Consider the following 21,931-nt stretch of genomic DNA (forward strand, 5'->3'; position numbering starts at 1 on the left):
CGTTTTCAGAAAAGGGATGCCGTGGGTGCCAGCCGATTTAAGCATTTTGACTGATCTTTCAAGGTCCACAGAAAATTATGTGTTTGGACTATGGAAACGCACATACTGCCAAAAAAAGATTGGACTCTCATCTTTCATCGGAAAAAAAAAGTTTGTTTCTACCTTATTCCGTTTTTCAGTAATCAACAATAGAAAATGGTTAGTTTCACCTCTGTTTTGGAAAAAAAACGTCTTTTAACGTCTTTGGCACCCCTCCATAGGATTTTACTAAACGTTATTTAACGTTTTTGGCAGTCAAAGAGTTAAGTATTTCATCTTAGTGTTTTATTCACATACATACATTTTATTTCATATTTTCCAAGAAAACTCATTTATCTACACCACGTCTGTGGTGTACTCTAATCAAGTCAATGACTCTAAAAGTTGCTGTATCACCATGGAGGATACCCCCCCCCTCCCCCCTTAAATTATTATTTTTTTTACATTAACCGTTGATATTGGACAGCGCCGTTACGGCAAATATAGTCGCTCATCACCGAAATCAGCACACGCGAGCGATTTGTCCCCGGCGTCGTCTTTTTTTTTTTTTTTTTTTTTTGCGCTGAAAGATATTTTGCCTAATTCCCACGGGCAAGAGCTGCAAAAAAGGCTGTAATCACGACCACAGTGAGGAGGAGTGGGTAATGTGGGCAGACTTGGCTGTGAGTGGACCACGGAGCTCTGCGTGCGTGCGTGCGTGCGTGCGCGAATGTATTAGTGGGTAGTCGGTCTACTGCAGACACCTAACGCACGATGAATATGCGAGAGGGTGCGACTTGTTATGAAGGGGAGAGAGACGGTATATTTAAAATGGAGCGTATTCTTGTTGGTTATTTTTTTTTTTGTATGGTTTCTTCACCTTCAGCGAGTTGATTTGAAAATGAAAATGGCATCGGTGTGTTTTTGTTGGGATGGTCTCTTTAAGTGCACGGGGACGGAAAGGGGCAGGCGTGCAGGGGCCTCTTCAAGTCTTTGTTCCCCTGACGTTGCTTTTTCTCAATGTGTGTGGGCGGATCTCCATGTGAGGACGTGTTAGCGGCAATAGCTTCGGCAACGCTATCTGTGAATGTACGCGCTTCGGTAATGGCCTTGCGTGTGCGTGTGTGTGTGTGTGTGTGTGTCTCCAATTCTCAATTACGTGCCTGTAGATGTGCAGCAGTGGCTTTTTGAAAACTTGAGAGCTGGCGTGGGTGAAGGAGCGCGCTCGTAATGTAACGTGCACACGTTCGACTATTTTTGTTCGGATCAAGTCGGCGTTGGTGTCGTTTCCCCACTCGGCTCCTCTGCTACGGGAGACCGAAACTGCCGACATTTAAAATGAATAAATGAATAAATACTTTCGTTTATCATTCATTCATTGATTGAAATTTTTTTAATAAATAAATGAATAAATAAATTTATTTATCATTCATCAATAAAAATAAATAAATAAATAAATAAATAGATAAATTCAGTTATTTATTTATTTATTTTTAATAAATAAATGAATAAATAAATAAATGTGTCATTCATTTATTAAAACATTAAAAATAAATGAATGAATAAATCATCAGTCAGCATTTATCATTTATCAAAAATAAATAAATTACTTTATTTTTATTTTTTTTAATAAATAATGAATAAATAAACCATTCATTTATCTATTAAAACATTAAAAATAAATAAATGAATACATAAATTCATTTATTTATTAAAAAATTTAAAATAAATAATGAATAAATAAATCATTAATTTATCTTTTTTTTAAATAAATAAAGAATAAATAAATCATTCATTTATCTATTAAAAAAAGAATAAACAAATTCATTTAACATTCAATTGTTCATTAAAAAAAAATAAAATAAATGAATTGATAAATAAATAAATAAATTCATTTATCATTCATTCCTTTTTAATTTTGGCAGTTTGGGTCTTCCATACCATCCCTCTGCAGGCAGGGGGCGCCATCGAGCGGACACGCCTCGGCAACGTACCTGGTGCAGTTTGACCATAACGGGCCCGGTTTTCTCTTTCTCCTCGTACTTCTCCACTTTGGACTGCAGGCGCTTGTAGTCCTGCAGGGTCTGCTCGCGACGTTTCACCGCCATGTTGAGGCTGGGGAAGACGGCGCCGTACCTGCGAGAACGTCACACAGTGACGGAGGTGCACTTTTGCAATCAATCGCAAGAAATGGCTGCTCCATAAAATATTCAGATTGCAAACAATGTTAATAAAAGTCATTAGGAATAAATAAGATCCTATCGGAGGTACTTGTCAAACCCCGGAGGACGGCTCTGCATTAGGCTTCCTCGATCTCATTATTGTAGTTCAAAAAGGCATGACACTCTTCATTTAGACACAATTATCATCCTTTATAATGATAATGAAAGTATATTCTTACTACGAGAATGGAAGTTTTGCCCACTAAAAATAGGAGAACACTCAACTGTAACTTAGCAACAGACAGAGCTTCATCGCGGGACTTGTTGCACTGCTTTGAATGAGAGGCGCTCACACTGTACACAACAATTAGCAACATAAGAAACCTGGATGACGGCAAAATGCGAGATTTGTTTCGTTATAAATTCATTTATGCTTTAGACAATCAGTTTTTTTGGGGGGGGGGCTGATCTGTGACTTTGAAAAACAAAACAAATCCCTGATAACCTATCACCGATTTGATCAGAAGATGATGCCACACTAGCATCTGAGCTATGCCCCTCCCACTGTTTGCTTATCTCCAAGAGACCAAAGACATTGTTTTAGATTCCAGCTGACATGAGTGATATAATAAAACACACAGCAGGAGCTGCGTGGCTCGGGGGAATAGATCGGCTGTCTCCCAAGCTGAAGGTTGTGAGTTTGTTCCTTCACCCTTGAGTGACTTTTATTTTTCCCCCCCAATTCTTTATTTTACTCTCTTCCAAGTGTAAGAGTCAAATTTATTCTACAGAATTTACTGTACATGCATAATTGACAGCAATGGATATGCATGGGGGGTGGGGATGGGGGTTGGGGGGGGGGCGATGGGGGGTGAACTAAAAAACTGAAAAGAAAAATGACACCAAGAAAAAAAAATCTTCATAATACAATTTTAAACATTTAATAACAAAAACATTTCAACTGATTGAATAGCAAAACATTGAATGTTATTTGGCAGAACCGGTCAATGATGCCATAAGTTATTACAGCCGCTCACCGATTTTGCCTGAAATGCAAAGTATCGGCCAATCCCGATACATCCGATCATATTGTTGTAATCTTTAGTTGTGGTACATTTATTAGTTGATGGACAAGTATATTGGATGAGAAAAAAAAAAAAGAATATATTTCCTCGATTAATCGTCATGTGCGTTGTCAACGAGTGAAGAAAATTCAAATAAACACCTCCTTTTCACCCACATGTTCTATACATATATATGCCACAAGGTTTTACCATTTACAGCACCAAAAGGCACAATAACTGACCAAGATTGGCCACAACGCCACATGGGATTTGAGCCATTTTAAGCTAAAAAGAAAAAAAGCGCAAATTTAAAATCCAACTGGAACTCGCTCGCTGCCGTCAACACGATTTTAAATGCGAGCCCGAGTTCTAATTTGCATATGTGCAAGTCACATCTGAATATAATACTATGAAAAAGAGTGCGACTTATAGTCCGAAAAATATGGTAAAAGCAGTTTCATATTATATAATAAAATGATTTAACAAATGATACATAGAAAAAAATCATTACCATCAAAATACTGGATTAGGATAGGAGAGGAAAATGAGAGTGACAGTAAATAGGGCACAACATGATTCACAGAAGCTTCTACAATAGCTGAGTCACTGACCAAAACGCACAAATAATCTGATTTTTTTTTGGGGGGGGGGGGGTATTTATTTTTTTGAATGACTCATTTAAAGCATTTTAACAGCTGCTCTCACTCTGCTACAAGAGATCAGAATGCGCTGGCCGTGGTGTTAACGTGTGGGCTTCCTGATTGACGTTTTCGTCTCTGCGTGCCAGACCTCGCCCCGCCGGCCCCCCGCCCCCGACGCGGGGAACCACCGCCGACCTGAAATTGCCAAACGATAAGCCTATCTCCCTCACACATCTCACGGGAGGGCGAGTGAAAAGTGACGTGCGCTGGCTGGCGCTGGCTTTCACACAAGCGGGGATTGTTTCCGACAGGAAGCGCAGCAAGGAGTGGCCTTTTGGAGTGACATCACCGAGCTCGGCTGGGCCCGGCCCGGCCCCGCGGCCCACGCTCCACAACTATTTATAAACAACCACTTTGACCCAGTTCATGGCAGGGCTTGATGTTGATCCTCAAGTTTACTATCCGAGCTCAAGTGTGCACATGCTTGCAGCGCCAGGGCGTTATGTAACTGGCCTCGGCATGACGGCTCCCCGACAATGGGCCATTTATGGCACGGCAAGCAAAACTGATGTGAAACCACGCTTAAGGCTCAGCGTATTCCCACGTGCGCGCTATACCTGTCAGTGTTGGGCAATTTTGTCATGACACACCACGCTACGCGGCCTGTTGTTCCGTGTTCATTCGTCAGCATGTCAGAAGAGTTTCAAGTGGCCTCCCACTCGGCTGCTGACGTCTCACTGCTCCATACAGGGCTCTTTGTGTGACTCAGCTGTATACAACGGGGGTGTCCATATTTTGTCTTCCAAGGGTCGCGTGTAGTAAAAGATAACGATGTAAGGGTTTCTGCAGGTATTAGCAAAACCAATTGAATCCTTTTTGACGCCACTTTTAATGCAACTTAATATTAACTCATTCATTGCCATTGACGATTATAGACATTTTTTTCATTTCATTTTTAATGAAAACCTAGAGTTTTTTTATTGCACATTTATAACAGATATAAAATTATCATGCGATTAATTACGATTAAACACCCATTTTTATTTTTTTAAATTAGGCCCGTCAGGCGATTCAAATTTTTAATTGTAATTAATCACATGACTTAACTAACGATTAACCACAAATTTGATATCTGTTCTAAATCTACAAAAATATAATATATATATATAATATTTTTCTAGGTTTTCATACTCTTGTTAGCAAGTGGATTTTTTTTAAACTGATAGAAATAGTTACAATGAATTTTTGACGTCTATAGCCGTCAATGGCAGTGAATGAGTTAATTTAGTGCCCACGTCGTACTGTATATATACACATGCCCACACATACTGTGTATATATATATATATATATATATATAATATTATATATAAGGGTTGTCAGTCGATCACAATTTTGAGTTTATTAAATAATTAATAGCATGATTCCAATAGTTAACTCAGGATTAATCGCATGTTATATCTGTTCTAAACGTACAATAATTAAAAAAGATTTACATTCGCTTGTTAACATAAAAGTGGACAAATATGATCATTGTTTGCCAAATACAAAAGCGGTTTTATCTTTTAGTAAGTCATTTTATAGTAATTCATTCAAGTTAATTGAAGTTAAAAAAAGATATACTAAACAGTTAAGGAGTGGGAAACACAGATTTTTCAGCCACTAGGTGTTATTAGTGTTTCATGTTGGACATTGGTGAAAGGAACAGCACGTCTGTTCAAATTCAGAGCAAGAAGCAACTTGTGGGCTCCAGGACATCCTGTTCATTGTAAATTACAGCTAAATACATTTATTTTCATCACATTTATTATTGCTAAATTACGTTTAAGTAACTCCTTTGCCTAACATTGTATGTAAGTTAAGCATGAAAAACAATATTTTTACATCAATTGCATTCACATTTTTAATGTCTCTAGACATCACATTTAATGCCTTCAAAGCCATTTAAGGCCTTAATTTCATCCCAAAATCAATTTAATGACGTTTTGTGCTTTTTAACAACCCACGGAAACCCTATTATTGTGTACACACTGTATAGTGTATATTCATTTCAAAAACAGCAAAATAACTTTCGTCAACGTGATTAAGCAAATAGTTTAGGGTTTTCCTCGATGCTGCTAAAAAAATGACTGGGCCGCTCCCGGGCCATAATTTGTCTACCCCTGGTGTCGAAGGTATGGAGAAGCAGCGGCAGTTCAAGCAAAGCGTGCGCTGACACCGGTCAGCTGGCCGGGTCCTCAATATGCGGTCGGCTCGGCAAAGATGAGGCGGCCCGGGGGCCCGGAGCGCGCACACCGCTGTCCATGACTCTCAGGTCAGGGTGTGGTGAACAGACAGCATGGAAATAGCATCTGCTTGAGAACGTGTGTTTATGAAGCGCTGCCAGTCCACAAGCGGGGCAGTCGGACCAGCCGGCCAAGCCAAAGTCTGGACTGAACACCCTCGGTCTAGGAAGCTGGCGGTCCCTCCTCGCCAGCGCCATCACATAACTCACAAGTGCAAAAAATACACACCAGACCACAAGAAGGACGGAAGGAGGAATTGCTAACCTCCAAAAGTGAAAAGGGTTGGGGGGGGGGGGTGAGTTGTTGTGCATGCAAAACGGCTTCCACCTGCTTCAGGAGCAGTTGGCCTCTTGAGCATGTGTGTGTGTGTGTGTGTGTGTGTGTGTGCGTGTGTGTGTGTGTGTGTGTGCGTGTGTGACAAACATGCGAGTGGGAGTTTTATCTGCTGCAACTTGCCTTATGCTTTGTTGATCAAAACTCACACATGCTGCTAGTTTGGAAAGAAAGCAACAGCAAACACCCTTAGGTCCAAAACACTGTTGCATTGCAACCTCAACATTTGGGAAGCCAAATAATAATAATATATATTTTTTAAAAGCTTCTAAATTCGAATCCAAAACTTTAGGTTGAACAGTCATCACACATGAGACTTCATCGTCTCTCAACTAAGAAAGTTCCGGCTCACAGAGTTGTCCAGAAGTCACTCCATCGTTAGCTTACCTGTGTGCTAAAGGTCGTTCGCCCCAGTCTGGAGATCCCGAGCACTCTGGAGAAGGTTTTCATCCAGGATGTCTCTGTACATTCCTAAACTAATCTTTCCCTCAATCCTGACTAGTTCCCTCAGTTCCTACCGCTAAAAATCATCTCCACTTCATCATGCCACCATGCTTCACTGTCGGAGAATTTTCTTTCTTGAGAGTCCTTCAAGGGATACTTGATTTGATTAATTTAAAAAACGACGTTATTTTTTTGTATACAATTAATACCTTTAAAACCAAATTTTTCCACTTGCCGTCGACTGAAGATGACATCACCTGTGCCGAGGAAGTAGGTAACGACCAATCATGGCTCACCGTTTTTTGGGGGTTTGGTCAGCAAACTGAGCCATGATTGGTCGTTAGCTACTTTCTTAGCACAGGTGATGTCATCTTTAGTCGACAGCAAGTTGAAAATTAATTTTATACAAAAAATAACGTAGTTTTCAAATTCATTCTGGACAAAATAGTAACTTTTTTTCTGTTGAAAATGGCTCAGTGAGTCAAGTATCCCTTTAAGGTGTCTTTCAGCAAACTGCAGACGTTTACTCTAGAATGGCATCCATCTTGGAGGTCCACTTCCAAGAAGAATGCAGGAAAAAAAATGTGTACAAATGTGTAATCCACAGTGTTAAAACTCATAAGTGGAGTCACTTGTATCTCAAGTTACCACTGTAATATTAATTTAGCTTCACGGAGCAGTTAACTTGTTCCTGTAAGAGTTCAATAAAAAAATGAAAAATATTTGTTTTGAAACAAACAAATCAGAAGATAAATCGTTTTTGGCATGAACAATTTCTACTGTACTGGATTACCAGAATCGGAACTCTGGAAAAACCATAAGAACCGTCTTAACGACATAATGAGGGCACAAAGTTCCAGTTGGTCGCAGGCCTAAACCAGGGGCAGTCCCGTCCCAAGCAGAAGCACAAATCTCCAAACAGACTCGTCTTGACTTACCACAGAAGTGTACAAAGGCTAAGGTTAGGAGGCCCCGATAACACAAATGCCTGGCGTGCCCACGCACTCTCACCCCCTCCCCTCAAACAAACACCGTGATGTCATTCAGGGACCCTGCTGAGTGGATTAAGTGCACATCTGGGCCGCAAGATAGAAAAGACAGAGCCCGAGAGGACAGAAGAAAGAGTGCGCGAGTGTTAAATTACGACACATTTTCAAGTATTAAGAAAGGATAGCGACATTTTTAAACAGTTCCCGCACGACTAATCCCACATGCGTGTTTTTTTTTTGTCGAAGGCTTTCCATTAAAATTAACGCTCCTGACAAACCTCAAATCACTAATAGTATTTAGGTGCCGAGCAAACAATGGGGAAATATTCATTAGTGAGGGACTAATGGAATCTTAATGGAAGCTTTAAAAATATAGCAGCTTTTAGGCAAACTGGACAGTTGGATAAACTAATAAGTCACACGGTGGTAACGTTTGTTAAGCGCCGGCAGGTTAATTAACGAACGACGAGATGACAATAAAGGTTTGGGACTGCTTTGGCACAAACGGGGAAACTTCACAGCTTTGGCTGCTTAAGCATTCTTGAGAGCGCGCGCCGTCTTGTGACACTTCTCTTTTCTCAACCGAATCGCTGCTCTGGGCCCAGGAAGCTGGGCCCTTTGCCATATTCTGAGCCGGCCCACACGTCCGCCCGCCGCCCACCAGGAAGAGGAAATTAGAACCATTCCCATCCTGTCGTTTCGCCGCCACCAGAGCAAAGGAAGAGAAAAGAAAGGACTCGTACACTGACACTGACCCACGTGTCTTCAAAAGGATTGTGTGTGCTTTGTTTAGTTTATTTTGTAATTAGCTAGTAAATGTTATATTAAATGGTTGTGTGTGTGTGGGGGGGGGGGGGGTGGGGGGGCTGGGGCTGTGCAAGAGCCTTCTTCAGCAGCATATGCTTCAAGTCCTGGGAGGAGCCACGGGAGGAAGCAAAACCTTAACAAGCCCTCCGGAAGATGAGTGGGAGCATCCAACCACTCCCTTAAGTACCTCTGCTTTGCATGCCTGTGTGTGCGTGTGTGTATTATGAAAAAAGCAAGCGGCTGAAGGAATGGAATAGCACTCGCTGCCTGCTCAGATGGGGGCGACTTTAAGGAATAAGAAACCGTATAAACTGTCTTCCAGACACACGTCCACCACAGCGGCGCTTCTCCGAACCCTTGTTCTCTTTCACAATAGCACACTTGCGGTTCGTCCGGTCCTTGACATCACATTGGAAAGTACTTCTTCAGATAGCAAAACATAAAACAGTATTGTCTTGTATCTGCATTGCTGCCGGATGCTGATAATTCCAAATGACAACCAAGGGAATCCGTGAAAACCGCATGGCATTGAACGCATCGGTCACAATAGGACATGGCGTATAGGACACGCGCATTCTATTAGAAAGGAGGGCATTAAGAGGTCAGGCCACTACAACAAAGTGGAGATTGTGGAGCGTGTCTAAGACAACGTCTGCATGCACATCCGTTTGATTCTCAAATTTGGTGATAATGGATATGAATCGGCTTGACCAAGGAGTGAACAGAGACCAGATTTAGAAATTAGGGATGGCTAGTATCGGTGCAGATTCAATTTGCATTCACACTCAAAAAAAGAAAAGAAAAAATGCTTTGATACTACAGCACTGATACCATTTTACCAGCCTGACATATATAACTTCCGGGAAGGTGGAGTAGGAACCATTTCAGCCCTGTGGAAATACTTTAAATTTGTAAGCGTATATTACCGACACTTTGTTTGCCGACTGCAACACAGATGACCAAAAACTGCCAAAAATAATCAATCAATCAATCCATAAATAAATTGGATGTGAAAACAAAAACAAACAAAAATGAACCTGAAAAATAATATAAATGGAAATAAAAACCAAAAAATAATATGAAAAATAAACCCTGATTCAAACATTTTAAATAAATAAAAATAACAAATAAATTAAATTATCTATCAATAAATAAAAATGCTCTGGAAACATTAATGTCAAGGAACGAATAGCAAAGTAGAGCCATTATCAGCTGAGTAGGTATCATGCAGTAGAAAAGGGTTTGGTTTCTGTAAAACTGTAGCTCCTTTCAGAATGTCCCCCACGCCAAGTAGCCCCTCCCCTTAAAAAATAAAAAATTCAGACTTACTTTTTCAGTGGGTCGATGACAGTCTTATGAATCTGGTTGACCTGGAAGTGTAACAAAGATGAAAACACATCAGCATCAAAAGGTTGTGAAATTACAAATTGTCAGAATGAGTTACACTCAAACTAAATTCTTGCTACATTTCTCTCATTAGCAACAATGTCGCTGAACAAATGACAATATACATTTCAAACAGAGCACTCAGGAAAAGAAGAGAAAAATGTGTGGGGGGAGAATGAGTCGAGGGGAGCTTGCAAAAAAAAAAAAAAAAATCAACAACTTTGGCGATGATTTTATTGCATGCAAAACCCCGAGGTGAAACCCCTGAATATTCATCAAGCTTGATATACAAAAGGATGCAACTGTCAGGGGACGGACATGAAAGCAAAGCCCCACTGATTTCAAATCCTGTGGAAGGTGGGCCGCCGTACAAGATGAAAGTTCTTTGCAAACAAACATTTTAAACAATAACAGTTTATCTCTTTTTTTTTTTTCTTGATAAATTTTCCTTCTGGATGCCAGAATGAGCAGTTAGGAAGAAAGGAGGGAGGAGGGTAGGCGAGTGAGTGTGTGTGTGTTGGGGGAGGAGGAGGGGTGGGGTGGGAGGGGGGGGGTCGCCGGGGTGTGCTAAATGAAGGTAAACGAACATCTCATTTCAAGGCCTCCAGCCTCGGCACAAGAAGTTGGCAAACAATTCACGAAGTTTCTTCAGGACTCAAAATGACAGTTCCAGCTCCATCCACAAACAACACGTAGAAGAGAAGGAGGACGATGAAAGCGCGGACATGTGAGGCGTCAGCTGCTTGTGAGGATGATGATGATGATGATGAAGATGATGAGCTATCATACGTTTGCCTATCGGAAGAAGGGCAGCTGATACGGCAATCTGACAAATGGAAGCGAGGTCGCAGCTGCGCCGTGTGAAAATGCCCTGACCAGCTACGAGAAGGCACCGCAACGCTGAGGCACATTTCCAAGTGCAAACTCGCTTGATTGTGGTTGGAGGGGGGGAAAAAAATGGAAAGCAATAACAAACAAGTGTATGGGAATTCGCATGGTCTTTTGTTTTACATATTCACAGCAACAAACACCCCCTCCTCCTCTCCTTCCCGGCGCCGCTGCTTCTGAAAGGTGAGCGCATGCGGCGAGGAGGGAGAAGAAGAGCAGCGGCAGATTTGCTTAAGCATGCCGGTGCCCTCTACCCTCTGCCCCTTCCCACAGAGAGGAGGGGCAGAGCTATTCCTCGGAGGCCCCCGCTGAGCCCGAGGCCGGCGCTCGAGCAGCAGTCTCCATCAGTGAGTCACGGGGCAGAGGCCAGCCCGACACACAGGCCTCCCAAAAATACACGCAGATCGCAGAGGAAATCAATATCCCTCCAAACGGAGCATCCTCTACCGCGCCGCCGCCATCTACGCCGGGGCTCGGCTTCGGCAGCCGTGCGCCGGCGGGGCTGCGCGCCCTCCTCAGCCCCAGAAATAAACACGCAGACCTGGGCCACTGCTGCCTTCATTATCGCTCCACGTTTCATGCGCTGGATGCTCTCGCTCACTGGCGGGCCCCGCGGCGCAACATCTCGTCTCAGCGCGCAGCCGAGCCAAGGGTGGCTTGCTTTTGTGTCTGTTTTCACGGGAGCGCCGGGGTTTTTGCTGTGGGTGCCGTCGGAATCGACAGTCAGCTGGAAAAACGCGCCGGCACGGCGCGGATGTGTGAAGCACCTAACAAACCTGAGGTGGTTTCTTGTCTTTCTTGCCTTCAGCTCATGTTTAGCCACTTTGGCAAAAGTCGACACGGAATGAAGGTTAGGAAGTTTATTTAGTGAGACGGGGAGAAGTGGGGGAATATCAGGTGTGACGAGCTGTCAGTTCCTTTCTGGCTGAAGGTTGTCCATCATCACGGAGGAAGTGTTGGGCTGTATCGACGGCTAACAAACCTTTTCCATCGGAGGAAAAGTTGCACATTGTGCACACTGACACATGAACGCTGCTGCTATGGAGATATTGAGAAAATGGAGGCAGGAGAAGGAAAAATGGGATTGGACTGAACTCAAGCCAGACCAAGTCGTGGATCATACAGCACAGGATGTGTTTGTCTTGAGTTAAATATGAGGCGCAATCTAAAACACTCAAATATGGTAGCTGGAAAAAAAAACCTAGAAATGTACCAAAATCACTTTGCTTTGGCATTTTTTGCTCGCATACAAATAGGTGGTTCTCTGGATTTGTTTTTGGAGTAAGATAATAATAAAGTGGTGGTGGTCTCTTTATCAGTATTTCTAAGAAATCTGGTGGGATAATCCCAGAGTTTTTGCTTTCTGGATCAAGTTTGAGTTATCACGAGTTTGAATCAATCATATAATTCACGGAAATAAAGTGACTGCCTAGAAGACATATATTTTTTAATTCTATTTAGAAACAGTAACTTAGAACAAGGATGCCATGGAAAAGGTAATTAGACGACAAAAGCAAAATGCAATACATGAGCACGGCAATGACGCATGAACTCAAAAAAAAAAAGAAGAACAAAAGTTTGATGTTTATCTCCAGTATTGCATGTTTTGTCTTTTTAAAAGTCAATCTTTCACAGCCCAGTTGTGCCTTGGGGGGTGCACACATTTGTGCAACTATGATTCACACCGCAGGTACCTGTGGCCATGATTCTACTCACAAGCTCATGAAGGAAGAAGAAATGTTATCGTGAAAAGGAAGGAGCACGCCAGCGTATTTATTTAGGAATAAAGCGAGCTAAAATGACCTTTGTTATCAGCTACTTCCTCTCAGATTGCACCACGTTTCTCACTCCGCGTCGTCTCTATTGTTGTGTCTCTGGAAACAACAATGTCAGATTGCAAAGTGTACTTTTATGCTACGGTCACGCCGAACGCAAGTTGAGCATTTCTGGCCGTGTGTTTACAAATATAATCAATGCCATTTTTAGAGATGATGAAGCAGGCCGACTTTTTACTTTAAAAAAAATGTATACTTTTTAAAATATATATCAATAATAGCACTCACACACAAAATACGCCTAACCACCCCCCCCACCCCCCAAATCCATCGCGATCAACAGTCTACCAGTCGCAGTAACAACACGATGCAACTCCCAACTCCCATTTGTCCCGCAATGAAAAAAGGACATTTTCATAAATTTATAAAAAAAAAATAAAAATTTAAATTAAAATTAAAATAAAAAATAAAAAATAAAAAATAAAAAATAAATTAAAAAATAAAAATACAATTTTAAAAAACCATAGAGGTCCGGACATGATGTAAAAAAGTGGACATGTCCGGGCAAAAGAGGACGTTTGGTCACGTCGGAGTTCACTGAAGTTTTTTTTCAAGCTAGGAAAACGTTACATAAACTGAGACCAAGAACTAGAACTTGGTCTCTCATCTAAAATTCCAGTTCCCTAATCATGGGTGAGTTCTGAAATAAGTTCCAAGTGTGCACGGCTTCACTCCGACCGCTTGGACGCTTCGAGCGCTGGCTCAAATGTCCCGTTCGGTATTATAGAGTACCTGCTGGAACCCGGTGCGTCAGGCAGTACAGATGGAAAAAACATCGGGAGAGTTTGGAATTGACGGGATGAGAAGAAATATTTGACAAATAATGATGTGATGTGATAAGCGTGATGGAGTATGATTCTAACCTTCTCCTGGTTGAAGGAGTCCATCGTCTTCATGGCTGTGTCCAAAGCTGTCATGGATTCTAAAAAGGCCGGATCCTGCTCACATAGCGGGTTACTCAGTAGGTCGGCGGAAATCTTCACTGCCGCTTTCGACATGGCTGAGGGACGCATTCAAATAAAAGGAGGACAGATATCATCATCACATTCACTATCAGAACTCCCTTTGAAAGCATGATAATTGTCCATTTAATTGACCATGGCAGCTAGTAATAATTGATTGTACTTTTTATTAAACATTTATTTATCCGAGCAAGCACAATTATACACAAATTAATAGACGCAATTATATGATTAAAAAAATGGATGAATTCTTATAACAAGATCAGATTCAGACAACTTTATCGACCCACTATTGGTTTGAGTAGCTTGTGGACGATAGATTGTCCCATGTAAAACAAATGAGCAGAACGTAAAATCTTATGATGGCACGCTGTTGCCCTTAATTGTATAAATCAACCAAGAATCTCGGCAATGACGCTACCAATTACGGTTAACGTGCACTTTGTTTGGACATCGAGCATACGCGGCACATTACGGCTTCCGTGTCAAAACTAATGAGCTGTGTTGGGAGAGACACGAGTTGACAAGAGAGTCTGTGGTGAAAATGGCCTTCGTGGAAATATGGAAGAGTCACTATTCTGTTTTCACACTTGTCTCCAGAGGCCCGTTTCAACCAATTAATTACCTCCGTGTGGTGTTCTTGCTTTTCGCACCAGCTGACAAGTAACATGTTGCTGGCTAGTACACTATTGTGATCTCTTCTCAAATGACGCAGAAAGAAATGTAGGTTACGAGGGCCAAGTGATGATTGGGGGGGGGTTACTTATTTGAGCGTTACCAGGACAGTTTCAGCTCTTGATTTTCACTATTTGCTATTGGTAAAATGTTTTTTAAAATATCAGTCAATGTACTATTGCCTCTTTCTTACAAATGAATGAAAAAAAATACCATAAAAAAAAATATATCTCAAAACGTTATTATGGTTATCAAGTACGACGGCGTATTAGGGCCATGTATAAATATATATTTTTTTAGACAGCGGGGCAATATTCCAAGATTTTTTTTGTGTGCCAATTTATATTCGCAAATTTGCGACTTTATAAAGTGTCAAATTTGTGAGAAAAAACTAGCATGCTTATTTTTTGTACAAGTAGCTAAGTTGATGTGTGGAATCTGCTGCTCTCCGTCATTCACTTGCATTTACCTAAAGTATGCTCGCATCTGATTGGCTCGAGTTAGTCAGCTGATAGGGGATCAGGAAGTGTTGTCGCTCTAGCTCACATGTATGACGAGTAAAGGTTAAATTAAGAATGAATCAGTCTTAGGTGAACTAATGAGTACACACACACACTCGCACGCACGCACATACAAAAAAAAAATATATATATATATAAATATAAATATATAAATAAATAAATAAATAAAATAAAGGAGAGCAATGATGATGACATGTCAAATCGGTAAAATTACCGAATGAACAATACTGAGCTCTCCAGAAAAAAAGAGAAAAAAAACCCAAATGATTCAGTCTCCATCCTGCCCGTTTCATTTCATAAACAGCGTCCTATTAACCATCAATGAATCCTCACATTAGCCTATAGCTACGCTACGTGTATTTGTCGTAAGTTTGAGTTTTTTTCTCGCAAATATGCCACTTTTATATTGCGCCCGCCCTCTAAAAAAATAAATAAATAAATAGACAAACAAGCATGTTAATGAAGACCAAAAGGCACAACAACAACAAAATTGTCACTTAAGAGTACATGCAAGAGAGCATATGCGCAATACGCACGCTAACAGCCTGGGAAAACCTATGACAGATTAAGGCGGCGCTCTGCATTCTTTTATCTCGTTTGTTGAGCAGTTCCAAGATCTGGCACATGGGCAAACCAACACCGAGACAAAGGCAAATACCCGTGCAGCCTTGAAAAAAACCTGCCAATCAACAAGTAGTGATCGATGGCATACAAAAGCGGGAGCGCGCGACATGGTGGCGGAACAAACCTAAATCAGCCTCCGTGCTCTTCTTCATGTCCTTGTGAAGCTTTTTTGTCTGATCCTCCAGCCTGTGACAAGAAGAAGAATGATGATGATCAGTAACGGCAAATTCTGCTGTGGCGATGCAATACAAGCAGCAAATATGGGTCAATGGCTTTACGTGAGACAAAAGAACAGGAAATGTACCGTAGGTAGAAAAATATCGCATTTGTGAGCTTTTTGTAAACAATACAAATTAAGAGTCTGAATAAAGTTGGACAAAAGGAACGTGTGCTACAAGAAGAAATTACACATTTCACTGACTCCACATACCAAGTTATTATACCGGTAGTATCTTTTAGATAATTAAGAAAACAGGTAAGTGTTCTTGTTAACATCAACTATATTTGCTCCCAAAGCATTAATGTCTTCCATCATTTCACTGTACATATTCCATTGATGGGTGTTAAAAACGGCAATTACCAGGCTAAGGAGGCTGAAAACACACGACGTTCATTATATCAATTGAAGCAAACGAGGGGTTTACAATTTCCCCTGAGACCACCGTCGCGTCGTTCCTCCTGGTTTGATGAGCAGGGAAACGGGGGTCTCATTTCCAGCTTTGCTTTGCGGGATTTATCAATTGAGGGCGAATATTCCATGGAAAGATGTGGGGACGTGACACAAGCTGGACGAGGACATGAAGACGATAAAAATGCACACAGGAAAGCGTGCAACACAAATCAAAAGTCAAGGTGCTTTGTTTCCAAAAAGGCAACATGAACAGAAGATTCGACAATGTGAAATGTAAAAATGTACTTGACTTCTTGCAGACTAATAAGCGGCTGCGCTACATTAGAATCATGCACCTACAATTGATTCTGTTACATAATGTGTTACCCACACAGTTCTGTATTATCTTCACTAAAACGCAACGGATTTAAATTTGGTTTGGTTGCGGTTGCTCATTTTTGAGTAGGTTGAAGTGAAAACTCCCGCATTGATACTAATTTCCCTTCATCACTCTTGAATCGAGTTTTGTATGGATTGACAATTAAATTAGCTCAAAAATCATAGTACAATTCAGACATTTTCAGAGCAGAATTTGCCTTTAAAAGTTGCACAGAAAAAAAAACTGTCTTCATGTGTAACCATGCGACATGGTTTTATACGCCAAATCCTTTTTTGCCATGGGACTAGCAGGGTGTGTTGTTACTTTAGCTAATGCTAAATGCTATCTTGGTTGACAAGTCAATGCACTCACCATTACCCAACCGTTTTTTTTGCTCGGTAACAGCAGCTACTCAAAGTTGGCTGCGAAGTTTACCTCGCGTTGGTCCCGCATCGGAAACGCGCCGCCAGAAAAGCTCAGCTTGTGTCGGCAATGACCACCAGGGACCGCGCGGCAGCAGGACTACATTTCACATGATTCTTAGACAAGGAAGTAGGAAGTAGTTCTAGTTCCGGCCTGCTGCCGATTAGATGCGAATGAAAACGCAAAAAGTGAATTTGGGAGTAAATAGGAAATAATTTAACAGTTAAATTCCCTATTAACTTATTCAGACCCCAAAACATATAAATATGTCTTTTAATACTTTGTCCTGCACTCCTCAAAACGTATTTATACGTCTTTTGTTTATTTTTTATTTTTTTTAATGCTAGAGCATACAGAAGGCTTTGATGCAGCTTCCGACATGAAGAGGTTGCTTAAAGCAATGCTAGTTATTACAAAGAATGGCCAGCAGGTGGCAGCAGAGTATAAGAGATCAGCCAGGGCCATGTTGCAACAAGCTCTTTTCCCAAGTGTTTTCAACAGGTTTGTGAATAATAATGAAACTTAGCTATATTCTAATGCTAATTACTGCAAAACGGAAACAGATACAAATATACTTTTTTTTCCTGATGAAAGAAGAGACTTTAATCTTTCTTTTGGTAGGTTCCATGTTTTTTACAGCAATAGAACAGAATATTCTGTGGACCTGGTAAAATCAGTCAGAATTCAGTTAAACAGCCGGGAGCGAAGGGGGTTGCTTCACTGAAAATGGCGGGGAGTGAATGAGTTAATGGTTTTATCGTATGACTCGCTACGACAACTGTGTGATTGACATACACGTAAAAAAAAAAAAAAACGGATTCCGGGGCGGCGACATCTGTTGGGATGTGGGACCCTAGACTCAAACAGGACTGTCCCGTTTTAAATTAGACCTCTGGTCCCCCTAATTAACATTAACAATGTCAGTTTGAAGTTTTAAGAAGTTTACATTTTTCCCCCCCAACCATTATAGTGTAACACATTGTGAGGCACGTGTAACAATAATAATTATTAATAATCTCATCATGCAGCAGACGGGACTTTTTTTTTTTTTTTTTGACAGCGTGGGCAAGATGCGTCCCGCAGGCCATCTGTTTGACACATGTGGACTTCGGGCAAGTGAGGATTCATTAATGAATACCTATCATAACACGCTTTTGAGCGTCTTGACGTTTTCAAGGATTTCACAGAGAATCGCCAGCGACCAGATGGAGGTTTGTTCCAAAAATGTCATGCGCGGCAAATGATGCAACGCGGCGCTTTATTGTTCACAGCACAGCTCTGTCAGAACAATCTCCACAGTAACTTCTTATATCACTCTCACCAATTAGATGCAAGTGGGTCTCGCGGGCTGCATCAGATGTCCTCTGAAGCAATCACAAGCTTCATTTTCTCATAGTCACAAATGTGTTTTTGTTGTTTCCGGCAAAAAAAATGCTACAGCCAACATTGGCAATACTTTTGGCAGGATTTAATCAGTATCTGGTCATTGCCGAATGGCTTCCTGTGTGCGCTTTGAGGATTGGACACACCACATGACTCCTTACTGTAATAAATGAAGGAGGTTTTTTTTTTAATTATTAAAAACATACCACCTAGCTTTCTTAAAACCATTTAAAGAGATAAACTAGTAGATTGACTTCCCCGCCGTGTAAACAAGCACGCATGAGTTTTTCCAAATCCTCGGTCGGTGCGCTTGATGAATTCCTGTTTGTCGTAGTCACTCCTACTTGACAACCTCTCTCGCGCCGTGTTGTTGCAGATTTGCTGCTCTCAGCGCTGACAGAGAGCAAGCGAGTAAGCGGGTGAGGAGAGTCAGGTGAGGCTTGAAGCGCTTTCCAAAAGGTGCTAATAGGGTGGCCTCATGGAACAGCTGCTGCTCCTTGACCCACTGCCCCGATGTCATCTCCACCAAGCCGCAACTTTGTCGGCATCATTTATTTTATTTTTTATTTTTTTAAATCGCATTTCGAAAAACAATCCACAAAATCCCTGCTTGCGATAAGGAAATAATAAGCCATTTTGAAAAACAATAACACATCTTAGTACACTTTTTTTTTTTTTTATCATAACATTGAATAAAACTGCTTTTTGAATTGACAAAGACAATGTGTCGCTTTCTTATTAATAACTATCCTGACATGTAATGTTTCGGGGAAATAAGGCAGCTAAAATTTATTCAAACATATCCACATCCATTACTGATGAGTCATACCACATAAAATAATAAGCAACGTAACACTAGTTTGACCAGCAGCCAGTGTTGGTGAAAACATCCTCTCGATCCAGAACTGCCTCAAGTGCACTTCTTCGCTATTCTTTTAACATGAAAATGTTTGGTTCTAAAAAATTTTTTTTAAAATCCCTTCTCAGCATCCATGCCAATGGTTTCAAACATTACATACATAAAATGGGTATTTTGTAATATAAAACATGAGACCAAGATACATAAATAATAAATAAATAAAAATAAAACTTCCAACCATTAATTCATACTATAACCCGTACAAGTCAATTAAAAGAAATCTCTTGGAAATGGCAAGTAAAAAATAGACAACAGACATTGGTTGCACAAGTGTACACACCCTCATAACTGTGGATTTGGCTGTGTGCAGAATTAGCCAATCACATTCAAACGCACCATGTTAAAAGGAAGTTAGTTCCGTTTAAAGCAGTGGGTGTCAAATATACGGCCAGTGGGCCAGAAATGTCCCCGTCAGGGAGTCCGATCTGCCCCATGGGGAGTTTTAGTTCATTTAAAGAAACAGACTTTTAGTTTAAAATTTTGGATTGACTCATTTTTTTATTCTTAACCGATAAATGGTCCAATTTAGTTCTGTCGTTACGGCAGAAGCGGAACTTCTGTTCTACTCTTGGTCGTTTGCCTGGATTCTAAGGAATAGAACTATTTTATTGCTTAACTAAAAAAAACAATTCTGCTAAACAATGGGCCATGGGGGGGGGATCATTAATTACTCAAGACATGAAACAGGAATCACTACTTTCTATGTGAGAGAATGTGCCTTGATACACCGATAAGCATCTGTAGGGTGGAGCATCAGGATGCCAGTACGAGCCTGCTCCTCTGACTCACGTGTGGGCTTAATTGACACCACACCTTACTGATGAAGGGTCCTCCTACTCATCCACCTATCCATTGATTCCCTTGGGGAGTTTCTGGTTACAAGGAGCTCTTCGCTACTCAGTCAGGACTTTCCCCGACAATTGACGTTAGCTCAGTTTGCTAAAGTCACATGAGCAAACCCAGAAAACTGATGAGTCGCGATTGGTCGTTAGCCGTTTCCTGAGCACCTGTGGTGTCATTTTCAGTCGACGGCAAGTGGCAAAATGTGATTTTAATTCTATTAATTGTACATGAAAAGTTATGAAATGAATTCTAGACAAAATATTGTGTTTTTACTGCTAAAAAAAAAAGGCGGAATGAGTCAAGTATCCCTTTAAGGTCATTGTTTTGGAAAAACTAGCATCTGAGATATTTTAAGAATTCATGTTACATTTATTGGTAAATTCAAATATGGATCTTTCACAATATTTTTCTATTGCCAAAAGCTGATTTAAAAAAAATAAAAAATAGCAACAAATAAATATTTTTTTATATTTCATGCTAAAAAACCTGAAGTATCAGTTATGATATTACATAAGTCCATTTTGGGCCAATTACACTACAAAAAAGTACATTCATTATCCATTGAAAGAACTCAGAAATTAATCTTAATTTGAAATGATTACTTACTTTTGGAGCTTGTCATATTCCCTCTCAAAGTCTCTTTCAACCTAGAAACACATTTTAAGATATAAGTAATGTCATTATTTAACAGCGTTTGAATGATATGATCACAGCAGATGGATAATCACAAGGTCTGAGCACACAGTAAAAAATGATTCATTTGTAACCTCGCAATGGGATAATATCAAAGCAATGGAAATTCATTTAAGGGATAAATTTCCATTGCACACATAAATCTGATGAAGGATGTTTGGACCAAAATTGGACATAATCTACAAACAACCGTTGTTTGTGTTTGATCGCTTTATTCAAGTGGTCTTGGGCAAGGCAGACCATCGTTTGATATAAAGACTCGTTTATGAAGAGCAAATCAAGTTGTAATTGGGATGAAGGATAATAAGAGTTCCTCTGACCGTGCCTCTAAACTAAATAAATTGGGCAGGTCGAAGAGGGGGCGTGGCTTCCGAACTTGTGGTCATTTGAGGTCCATGGATGTAAAAAAAAAAATGGCGGCTCAAACGACGAGGGAGGCAGTTGACAAAGCGTCATCCTGATGTTGTCTAAGGGCGTAACAGGAAACTGCCAGTGGATCCTTGGACCCGAGACCCATTACAGGGGAAGTGGTTTGGTAGTGAGAACACCTACTCATGGTCACTTCAAGGTAACCATCTCTGCTCAGAGTCTTTTGCATGTGGAACAATAAGGGGATTATAGAGATAATTGACCATATTGTACTACTTACAGTTTTGGAAACAATCTGCTTCTTTGGCTGCCCAATCTTGAAGGGAATCCTGAAATGACATAAACAATGTCAGGCCTACAGAAATCACACCCCAACTAATCATTAGTTGTTGACTAAAATTTAATACCACACCGCGAATAACCACAAACAGGTTAACATAAACGGTGCAGATGGAAATTAGTTACGTATCTATCTAGTATCTGTGGTATAATCTGGCACGTGCCATCGCTCTCCTCTCAAGTTTAAAGCGATACTTTACTAATTTTGCAATTTTCAGCAGTAAAAAGTTAGTATTTTGTCTATCATGAAAATTATAACATTTTTATTTTTCATGTACAAGTAACGCCTTTAAAAACGCATTCTGCAACTTTTTTTTTTTTTTCAGTATTGTTCATTCGG

General features: G+C 40.6%; 1 protein-coding gene across 1 annotated transcript in view; it reads right to left on the reverse strand.

Moving 5' to 3' along the window:
- bin3 (bridging integrator 3) overlaps window positions 1-21,931 on the reverse strand; it is a 33,495-nt gene that overhangs the window by 4,403 nt on the left and 7,161 nt on the right. Inside the window, exons 2-7 of the mRNA XM_077562303.1 lie at window positions 21,533-21,581; window positions 20,797-20,837; window positions 15,758-15,819; window positions 13,715-13,851; window positions 10,072-10,112; window positions 2,013-2,154 (exon numbers count right to left, since the gene is read on the reverse strand). Coding sequence (XP_077418429.1) covers window positions 2,013-2,154; window positions 10,072-10,112; window positions 13,715-13,851; window positions 15,758-15,819; window positions 20,797-20,837; window positions 21,533-21,581 — 472 coding nt within the window. The remainder of the gene's footprint in view (window positions 1-2,012; window positions 2,155-10,071; window positions 10,113-13,714; window positions 13,852-15,757; window positions 15,820-20,796; window positions 20,838-21,532; window positions 21,582-21,931) is intronic.

The sequence above is a fragment of the Vanacampus margaritifer genome, chromosome 3, assembly GCF_051991255.1.
Source record: "Vanacampus margaritifer isolate UIUO_Vmar chromosome 3, RoL_Vmar_1.0, whole genome shotgun sequence".
NCBI lineage: Eukaryota > Metazoa > Chordata > Actinopteri > Syngnathiformes > Syngnathidae > Vanacampus > Vanacampus margaritifer.